The sequence below is a fragment of the Melanostigma gelatinosum genome (genome assembly GCF_949748355.1).
Source record: "Melanostigma gelatinosum genome assembly, chromosome: 17".
Classification (NCBI taxonomy): domain Eukaryota; kingdom Metazoa; phylum Chordata; class Actinopteri; order Perciformes; family Zoarcidae; genus Melanostigma; species Melanostigma gelatinosum.
The window spans coordinates 1,364,239-1,375,549 of record NC_136650.1 but is presented as its reverse complement, the minus strand read 5'-3'; the positions used below and the strand labels follow the sequence as shown (position 1 = coordinate 1,375,549).

General features: G+C 43.8%; 1 protein-coding gene across 1 annotated transcript in view; it reads left to right on the top strand.

The window, feature by feature from the left end:
- Positions 1 to 5,691: 5,691 nt before the first annotated feature.
- Positions 5,692 to 11,311, top strand: part of thsd7aa (thrombospondin, type I, domain containing 7Aa) — a gene marked incomplete at both ends in the record, with an annotated part of 241,311 nt that continues 235,691 nt past the window's right edge. The window contains one exon of the mRNA XM_079288528.1: positions 5,692 to 5,845. Coding sequence (XP_079144654.1) covers positions 5,692 to 5,845 — 154 coding nt within the window. The remainder of the gene's footprint in view (positions 5,846 to 11,311) is intronic.

The window sequence follows — 11,311 nt, the reverse complement described above, 5'->3', positions numbered from 1 at the left end:
GCCACCAGCAATAACAGACGAAACTGACAACGAAACTGAGGAAACTAGTGAGAGACGTGTGTTGACCACATTTATGGACCCATAATCTAGTAAACTATTATGTGTATGTATTTGTAGCAGGTTTTCTGCTACCCGGTGGGTCTGGGGAGCACAATGATGCCAGCACACGGTGGAATGACGGTTTCAATGGTTCTTTATTGTTTTAAACCCTAACGGGCCTGGCCGGGTGCTCTTCTGCCTCGCCTCCGAGCACACGCCGCAGGAGCTTTCCGTCCTGTCCGTCCCTCGCCTCAGTCTCTACTGTGGGATTAAATACAGCCCTGAGTGAGACAATCAGGATCCCTTCCAGCTGCGCCTAATTAAGTCCCTTACCGGCACCATTCCCCGAACCACTCCCACACTCCGCCCCCTCCACAGCTGAGCCACCCACGCCCACCACCACAGTATTCATTTTAAAGTAAATTTGATGTGTGAGAGAGAGAGCGAGAGATGAAAACCTGCAGCTCTGTAACTAAGTCTGAAAAATAAAACTTCTAAAACTTTCCACGAAATTTCTGTTTGAGTTTATGGAGGAAGATTTTAGAGAAGATCTTAAATATCATGCACAGTGTATATGAAGAGTCACGTGATATTCGTTTTCAGGTGTGTTAGTCTGGACGGAGATCAATTCGAAAACGATGCTGAAACACCGTGTGGCCGAAGATCGTTTTTGTTTGAAAACTCCGTTTACGTTTAGAAACGGAGTAGTGTGGATGTACTTTTATTTACTGCTTTTTTTCGTGTTGGAATAAATGTTAAATATTTAACTGCAAAGTAGTAATGCTTGTTTGATACCTAATTTGTTTGCATTAAATCACACTTGGATGTTTGCTGAACTTGATTGGATGTGGCACAGCCCTATCCAGAACATGTTCCACCAGCCGCCACTGCCTAGTGACCCAATGTGACCTCTTGTCCGTGCTGCACAGGCTGTCCTACCAAATGGGCACCTGGTCCTGAATGGCAGTGGGGAATGTGGGAAGTGCCACACATTCATGCAGGAGCACCTAGGATCATTGAACTTCTGATGAGGCTTCCAGACTGGTTGTCTTATTATCTGGACATTATCACAGGATTATTACTCTCAAATTCCACGAGATGTCATGATGCTCCTCATCAGATAAGCGATTCATTACACCGTTACATTTTTAAATTCGAAATGAATACATTTCAAATGCAGTCTTCTATTTTGTAGTGATTATGTTATCTTCTGATTTTAGAACATGCATGCTATGGCCATTCAAAGTTTGTGTGTTTATGATTATGGCTGGCATAGGTGTCTTAACAAAACGTCAGCTGGGTAGTTTGAAAAAGAGGGGGCCCACCACGGGCGGTACCGGGCTAATTTAGACAGTAGGGGTGGGGGAAAAAATCGATACAGCATAGTATCGCGATATTTTGCGTGGCGATATTGTATCGATACACGGACGCCAAGTATCGATCTTTTATTATATAAACTATTTTAAATAAAAGAAAGAATTACGAGAAAAATCAAATCAATTGCTTTTTCAGTCCACTAGATGGTGCTGAGTTGTTTTCTGGTGAGGTCAGCAAAGGTCCCGGGTCAGCGTGATTGGTAGGAAGTTGGTCAAAACAAAGATAGAGACATCTGGCTTCACAACAGGGTTAAACCTGCCAACAGTAGCCAGCTCATGGGGAGAGTGCAGCGCATAACTGTCTCTCTGCCCTCGACGGCCACGCATCACAAGTTATACTGAGTTATATCACTCTAATATCCTACTTATATAATTTATAGTTCATATACTGAGTCCACACGTTTGCATTTAGTTAAGTTGGACGATGTAGTAATACAAACAGTTCAGTTTGTCAGGTTCATGCAACATCTATGACATTGTTGGTCAGTCTGTCTGCTTGACAATCATATTCTGCTGCAATAAAAATGATTGAAGTGAGATGAACAGACTGAAAACTTAGATAAAACATGTTGACACAGTTTTCCTTTGGGGACATCATTTGAAGTTGAAAAAAGTAATAAATCGCAATATGGGCCTATGTTATCGCAATACTCAGAATACCACAGTATCGCGATATCGCAGTATCGTGATAATATCGCAGTATCGCGATAATATCGCAGTATCGTGATAATATCGCAGTATCGTGATAATATCGCAGTATCGTGATAATATCGTATCGCGGGATCTCTGGTGATTCCCACCCCTAATAGACACTGTACAGTAAATCACATGAAGACCTATAGCATTCCTGTGGCTGGTTGGTGGGAGTGTGATGTCTGACATTGTCCATTTGATTTACCAACCTCCTGTGTACACTGAGCATCTGTGGATCAATACAATGTCATCTGTTCACTACAGAACCACTACTGCTTCTACCGACAACTTCCTCTACTCACACACGATCATATGGTTGGTTGGGGTTTTATTTGTCCAGGTTTTGAGATAAACTGACTCCACCTCAATTCAACAAATACGAACAGATTTATGTCTAAAAGGGGAGCCAAGCATGCTGCTTTATCTGAATAATGTGCGTCTGATTTTTAAGTGGTTACTTACCTACATGACAAGGTTTCTTGAAGATTGTATTGTGTAGTGTCCTTTCTTTGTGAACCAGACTCCAGAAAAACTGATGGTTTTAGCCCCACTGGATAGCCTCTTGGAAGTTAATTTCCTCGTTTGAAACATGTACGAGCCAGATTGCATATACATTGGATTGAGGATGAACCCTTTCTAATTTAAAGCAGTGATTCTCAACTGGCATTTGGAAACAAAACACCTCTCAAAGATAAACCTGTTGAGTGCTTTCGAAGACGACTTCAAGACCTGACAACATCACACAAGTGTCTTACTTACCTGCAGCCATGGACATGGTGAGAGACGTGTTGGATCAATCAGCAGCGGATAAACTGAAAACTATACCTCTGTCAAATGACACGAAGTAGGCGAATTGAAGACATGTCGGATGACATCGAACAACAGACCACAGCTCGAATTAAGGCAAGTGGTCATTTTGCATTACAAATGGACGAATCTACAGACATCACAAACAAAGCAGTTGTACTTGTTTACATGAAACATGCGTGGGAGGACTTACAGGAAGAAGTGCTCTGCACTAGAGAGCTCCTACACTACGACTGCAGAGGACATGTTCAGCTCAGGTTCAGACTGCACCATCTTTACGTTAAATACATTTGCGAAGTTAAACATTTGGGTCGTGGCTTGTCATTAAGGGGTGATGGTGGGTCCCGCAGCCAGACCAGTTGAGAACCACTGATGTAAAATATGTATTTCCGCATGTTTTATTTCATACATTTGACAGGGACAGTGCACAGCTTCTTCGCTTTAGAAGCTAATTTACATCGGTAGTCAGTGGGCAGGAAACAGTGAAGAAGAGCAACATTGCAGAGGTTTCAGTTGAGGCATGTTACCAGAATCTAAAAAAAATGTGACACTCATTTTATATTATTTGCATGTCACTATAGTTATTTATTCCATCAATTGTTCTGACTTTGTTTTTTTAAACAATCAATCAGACCTATTTACATCTTCCCATTCAATGAAAACTATAACCACGTATGAAAGGACAATGCATTTAGGATGCGTGCAGTACCACGATTCAGCCACCAGATGGAGACACACTGTTTTCACATGAAGGCTGAAGATGCAGCAAAGGTTAGACAGGAATCATGGCTGTTTCATTTTTCCCTTCTTCTGCTGCTGGTTCAGTGAGGTTTGGTCATAGAGAGACAAGAAGACACCCTTGGATCTGTGCAGTCTCAGCTTTCATATGGACATATCGTTTGTGTGGATTGCATGAAGAAGCTAAATCTCTAGCATCATCATGTGTACATACATCAGCAGTTTTTATTGTGTGCTCATATAGTTGCTGGGTGTTGGATTTTTGTTTTGGCAGAGTAGGGTGGGTAATGACATTGTGGGATTTGTAGTTAAGGTGTTTTCATGCATGCTTCCTTGTTAGGACGGGTCCTTACAAGTCGTGTCCTACAGAGGTCAGGCAAGACTCCTTGGAACATTGGAACAGTCTAACTTAACAAAGTTTGACTGAGGCATGTCATAGTATACTATAGTCTACTTTATGGCTGAGAATTACAATTCTGTGATTCAATTTATTATTAAAATGATCTTTAACAACAGACCTCAGTGTGTCGGAAAAACAGCAGGCTAACTTGCATATAAACAGTAAAGGAACATAAACATGGAAAAAGTTACAGAATTAAAGATTGAAGTTGTGTCACGGACACTTGGTACCAATCCACCCTGAGCTTCAGTTTGAAGTTAATGCTTCTGTGTACTAACCCTTATGGGGACGTTTCAGTCAAAAATAAAAAGTTTATCCACATCCTCCGATGAGGATGGGAGTACAAGCAGACTGTTCTGTTGGTTCTTGCAGCCAGCATTTCAATTTCAATTGAATTCAATTTTATTCATACAGCCCAATATCACAAATCACAAATTTGCCTCAGAGGGCTTCACAGTCTATAAAGCATACAACATCCTCTGTCCTCAGACCTTTGCATCAGAAAAGGAAAACTCTGGGATCCCTCTCACAGAATGTGCATATGATAAGGTCCAGGTGTAACCCTGATCCATGAAAACCTGCGAGGCAAGAAGGCACAGAGACTCTGGGGAAGAAGTTGGTTCCATGCATTAATGGCATCAATGAATACAGATGCAGAGGGAGCTGAGTGTATCCTAGGAGGTCCTCCTGCAGGGTAGGCAAACCTGAGCCAGCCCGAACTATAAGCGTCATCAAAAAGGAAAGTCTTCAGCCTACTCCTAAATGTGGTGAGTGTGCCCCGCGGACTTCCACAGCAAAGGAGCTGTGAGTGCAGTGCTCTAGAAACAGAACAAGCAGAGTGCTCTGCTCGTACCATGCTACCACGTTAACGTGGAAATGACATACTGGTGGACAGAGTTAGATTCACTTGGTACTGTATGAATGACAACCAGCTGTAGGTGATTCTATAGCACACAAAGCCCATAGGACGTCATATCAGATTTACTTGTGATTCTTTAAGTACGTTCTGTTGATAATTCTGCAGTGGAGTATTTTCACTGTGCGGTATTAGTACTTAAGTACAGCATCTGAATACGTTTCCCATCACTGACCTTGTGGTATCCCTATTTCACTTCCTAGCAATGACAATATGTTTTGGTAAGTAGTATTTTAAGCCATTTGTGTTGTAAATCTTTCCAACAAACACACCTCCACCTGCCAGATCGGAGTGCAGAACAGCTTCACTGAGCCCTTTGAAAAAGGGATGAGAGACGAGTGAGAGGGAGGGTGTGAGAGGGAGGGTGTGTGTGCATGTGACTATGTGTGAGAGAGAGAGAGAGAGAGAGAGAGAGAGAGAGAGAGAGAGAGAGGGAGGCGCTGCATCAACCCGGTATACAGCAGCAGGAGCAGGCTGGGCTTAGGGATCTATTGTTCCCTGTTTTATTACTGCCAGACCCTGTTCTCGCTCATTAAGGATCCAACAGAGAAAGAGAAAGGGAACGGACGTGGAGAACGCCTTTGCCTGGGATTACTTCTTCTTGAACGCACTGGTGTGGACAAAGCAGAAGCAGAAAACACACACACTTCAGTCTAGCCCCCTACCTCGGGCCAGGCTTGTTTCCCCCCCTTGACTGCATTGGGAGCTACAGTACGGTGGCCATGGGGCTGGCCAGCAGAGCTGTGGGGACGCTGGGGGTCTCGAGAGAGGCACAGCTCCCCTCTCTCTGGAGTATAGCGCTGCTTTTCCTCTCCATCTGGGAGATGGATGCACAACCCGCAGTGGAAACTAAACCCCTGTACATCTGGCAAACAGGTACGGTCCACCGTCTTTTACTATTTCACCACCTGGGGGAGGTCCTGGAGAGGCCGAGTCGCTGTGTGGATGTCCCATCTACTACTACTCTTGCAATAAATGCTTGTGTAGTGTATACAGCGTGCAGTACAGCTGGTGAACTTGCTCAAAGTGTTCTTCTTTATGGTTTTGGTGTCTTTATCTCCATTGTATTGTAGTCCTCACTTTTTATTATTTCATCAAACCATCCTGCAAATGAAGGGAACCTTTCCGACGCCTCTTCTTTTGCAGACATACATGTGGCAGAGGTTGATGCATTGGAGCCATCTTGCTACTCTTTAGTGTGGTAACATATTTACTGCAGTCCCTGAGGTGAATGTCTCTTTGCCCCCAGACTGGGGGGTTAGAGTGCAGTCTTTTGGCTGCGCTTGCCCTGTTCTGGACTGAGGCAACCGGGACTCCTCGGCTGCCCTGCGTTTCTATTGACTCATTTATCACAGCTTGACATATAGTTTAATTGATGAGAAATGATGTGTGCACTGTAGCTGCATGTGGCTCTTTCCTGAGAGGGGGACATGAAGCATGCTGTACACTCCGCTGTACATGCAGCAGTATTTTAGCGCAGATGCAGCTTGTTGTGAATACAGTAGCTTCACAGTGTAGGCAGCTGTGCAGTACAATGCAAGGCTCCTTGCTGCTTTTTTAGGTGGTGCCTCTCATTCGTCGAGGCTTATGCACTGCAAGAGAGCAGCACATGGTCAGAAGGACACAATGCTGGTGCATAGCAAAGCGAGCAGAGTGAAGGAGTGGGAGGAGTGATGGGAACCGGAGTGTGGGGTGAAGCCCCCGTACCCATTGGAACAGGGGTGCCCTTTGGATGCAGCCAGAGATCAACGTTTTCTTTCACTTCTATCTAATCTCTCTCTGTTTGGCCCGATCAATGTACTGGTTGCACTGGGATCCTGACAGTGCAGCTCAGCCCGGGATGGGATCAATGGTGACTTTGGGTGGAGTCAGAAATGTAATCTGTACTGGTTAATAATCTGTGTTTGTGATATCCAAAATGTGCATGATGTGATTACCAGAGTACTGTCATAGCCCATCAACATATTCCTGTTTGTTGTGTTTGGGCAAAGTTGTAACAAGAAAGAAGTCATTGAACTGTGGATGATGTTTGTGTTGTCATGTGATTGGGTGGAGACTAAAAATAGTCTGCTTTGATGTTTCTGTTTAATTGTCCAGCATTGATACAGCCAACAGAGGGACGCTGAGAGCGTGTTAGCTTTAGAACCTACATTTATCATTCATTAACACCTCAATTTCAAAATAACTTCAATAGGTCAAACTCTCTTTACATTCTCTGTTGTTTTAAACGGTGATTTGTTGTCCTCTTGATATTAGTGTTGTTTACCAGCTGCATTGCTCACACTCTGTAGAGGACTGGAAATCCTCTGGTATTATGTGCTGTACCTCCCACTGTGTTAAGGCAGGGGAGGAGATTACGAGGAGAGAAACCAGAGCAGATTGGCCAGACGAAGTTAACCTACATACATACAGACGTCTTTGTATGTGTCTCCTCTTGGCTTAAGTGCGCCGGCACTTGATACTGGCTTGGCTAGCTGACCGGACTGCTGAGATGAATGGTCGTGAACCATTTCTGAACGTTCTTGTCTTTGACGTGATATTTCCTCCTGGAGCCCAGATCCTTCCGCATGTGCTCAACAAAACAGCGCATGAGGCTTCTTCCTGCACCTCAGCCCCTCCTGTCTGGATGCAGCAGCAAAGATGATGTCTGTTGACTCCTTAGAAGAGGAGGTGTAATGTATTTGCAGTGAATAATTGGCTTATCACACCCCTGGTACAGATGGGCGGCTGGAATTAGCCCAGTGGCTTCAAATAGGTTACTCCGCTGAGTAAAGCGGGGGTTTGGGTTCTCCAGAGACGGCTGTTCCCAGCAATATGTGTGGAAGTGCCAAAGGAAAGAGTGCGGTTTCACTAAATGCTTTCAGGAAATATTAGTATTTAATGCATTTTATCATCCCCTGAGGTCTACTACCAAGGCTGATGTGTAACCAAGCCAGCAATGTTGAAGGAAAGAAAGAATAAGTCATGTGTGTCACATTGATGCTCTACACTACCTCCATGTATGGGAGGTTGTAGCGCTGTGTGATGTGACACTGTGTGTAATGTCTCCTGGCAGCGGTCCTGCTGGTATTGTCTCCGTTTGGAGCACAGAAGCCGTGGACAGAAGGTGGGGGGATTACATCGCTGGTCCTCTCTGAGTGGAGATTGCAGGTTGATCTCTTGGTTTTGTCTCACTGCCAGCTAGACTGGAGGATGAAGTATCTTTCTTTGTTGAATTTTTCATTTTTTGGATAAATATAGTTTATTGCAGATGAAATCAGTAATCTCTGAGTAAGTTTCAGGAGGCAGCTGAAAGCTTCTTCCTTCCACATCACACTTTAGTTCGTTGCACAGATTTAAGATGAGCACAGAGCAAGTCATTCACATTCACATATAGTCACGGTGGAACCAACTCCTTTTATTCTGTATTAGTCCATGCATTTTGATATTTTCAACATCGCAGCATCAGAGCTGTTTGTCAGTTTAGTAGTCTGCTGTGACTTCAGACCTTTGGGACAGTGTACTACACAAGTCTTTGGAATGTCCCTCATTTTTATAATGGAAATATTTGACCAAAATGACATTGCTAATGCTACCTCAGCTCCTAGCAGGAGGACTGTGTCTTTCTTTGACACTTGCACAACTGTAATAGTAAAGATAGTGTCTGTGTGCAGTCACTATGTAAATATGAAAGTGATAATAATTTATACATTTCTGTCTTTAGCCTTTAAGTTGATAAAGCACCTTTGTCACCTTTTTCACCACTGTTTGAATGCCTGGTGAGAATAAACTCATCACTCAATGACAAATGAGGTCATATCCACAGCTAATCTTTATGGCATTAATGATGGTTATCAGCAGCAAGAGGAGGGTGTGTCCACTCTCTTGTGGGGAGGGGCTGACTCAGTGTGAAATACTTTGAAATATGTGGTGGAGAATGTCAGGTTTCACTGCTGATAGACAGATGGTGGATATTCAGTTGAATCCTCAGCAGCAGTGATGAGCGGATGTTGAACTGAATGTGCATTTCCCCTCAAGTCTCGTGCTGGCGGTTGATTGCTCCTTGTCACATCGTATCTTTACACCCCAGATGCCAACACTGCGGTGTCACTGGTGCAGGGAACATGGCCAGTTCAAACGTTGGTGAAACATTTAAACGTGTAAAGTAAAGATCACAAGGTGAAACTAGAATATTGATAAATATGAATATGCCTGTAAATCATATTTAGTCACAGCATCACAGAGCTATGGAGGAACACATCTTACTAATAAGTGGACATGGCGCCATTGAATCTAGAAACACGAGCAAGCAGGCGATCAGTCCATGAACAAAGCCCAGAGCTACGGGAGAAATAATCTCTAAACTCTCACTCAACAACCACAGTTCACAGATCAGCTTTAATCTGCTGTACTTACTCTTAATGTATTGCAAAGACATTTATTTTAAATCCACTTTAAACAGCACAGGGAATGAATTTCCTGAGGCAGCGTCACATCTTTTGTGTGCAGATGAAACAATGCAACATATCCAGCCTGGCTGATGTTTGCTCTGTAGGCATGTGCCCGAGTTTGCTTTAAGTCAGGGATTCCCAAAGTGGGGTGCGCGCACCCCTGGGGGTGCGCGAGCTGCCTCTAGGGGGTGCGCGAGAGGAAAAGTGTAATGGCGGTCTGATGGTGTATTAAATATTAAATATTTAAAAAAAAATGTAATTTTAATTTAAAAACTGTCAGGTGGGACATCTGAAGCTATCAGTCGTAAAAGAGGAGAGGGACAGAGAGAGAGAGAGGAATCGGAGGCGAGGGGAACGGAGAGGTGCAGCACAGACAAATCGGGAGCACATCGGCCCATCGCGGAGTCAAGGTGAAAAAGAGGAAACGAGAGTGAGCATCAGACTGGGAAAAAAAAGAGGAAATATGATGAACAGTATGTGTGTCTGGGCTTCACTTGGATTGGCAACGCAGATTGCCCAAAGCCACAGTGCGTGGTGTGCAGTGAGGTTCTGGCTAACAGTCTGAAGCTCTTATTTACGTCACCACCTGAACACCAAGCATGCCAGTGCAAGTCAAAAGCCCCTTAATGTTTATATCCAAATTGGAGGAGTTACAAAACAGCCAAAAACAACTGGAGTCTCATTCATGTGTTGGGTCTATAAATGACGCACTACGGGCTTCATATCTGGTTACAGAATAGCGAGAAAGGGGCTACCGCACACAATCGCCGAAGACGTGAGCTTGCCAGCTGCCAGAGAGATGGTGGAATGTATGATTGGGGAGAAAGAAGCAAAAGAGTTGGACATGATCCCGGTGTCCAACAACACTGTGTCGCGCCGCATCGATGCTTTGTCCGAAGACATCCTGGCTACATTAGTCGGTCATTGATTGTAAATTAAATGTGATAATCTGCCTCTGAGCCTGTGCGTGTGTCCTCGCATCCGTATTGCTCTTTAAAAGTGATGCCTTGTGTCACTGAAAGTTATTGAAACTTTGTTGCAGTGTTTCAGGGTGTTTTCACACCTTCAGTTCGTTTGCTTTGTTCTGATTCAGGGATTAATATGATACAATGTTGCAGTTGCTCCTTTGTTCGGTTTGTGTTCACACTGCAACATTTAACAGCGGACTAAATCTTGTAAACAAATGCCACGCGCGAGCAAACTGTTCTCTCATTGGTCCGATTCTTATGCGGCTATGAAGGCTTAAAAGGCTCTGTTGCTTCTTTTTTTAATTTTTTTATTAAGGGGGGGGGGGGTGCGCGAACCCAGTCGGGATGTAGAAGGGGGTGCGCGGCCTAAAAAGTTTGGGAACCGCTGCTTTAAGTTATCATTATGAGAGAAATGTTAAATAAATATAATAAGGTGATAAAGTAATGACACCATTTTTGTTCAGGCTGACTTCCCCAGCCTCGCTTGCATTACGATTGTATTACGATTGCATTGCAAATGAATTTGTCCTCAAAATGTTCATTTTGGACGAGACAAGTCAAGACTTTTAAATCCAATTAGAACCTGAAAATCAAAGTTCTCAGTGTCTTGTCTTGTGTAAAAAGGTTAGTCCCTCATTGTGAACACTCATGTCCTGCTGCAATGTATATAGAAAATAATTATTTTTGGATGACTGGCATTCAAAGGCTGAGAAATCACAGTTGCCTTAAAAAAGCAGGTTATGATGCTGTGTACTTTCAGGGTGCCCTTATTGATGTGTTCAGTGCAATCCTCTTACCCATCACCACCACCACGACCAGTGAACACCACAAGGCTTGACACTTCTTGGTACAGCGCAGGACAACAAGCTGGAGCAACGGCTGATGGTAATTAGTGGGGCAGTTCCCCTGTAAGGACCCAGTCAGCTTCAGAAAGACCCAATGAA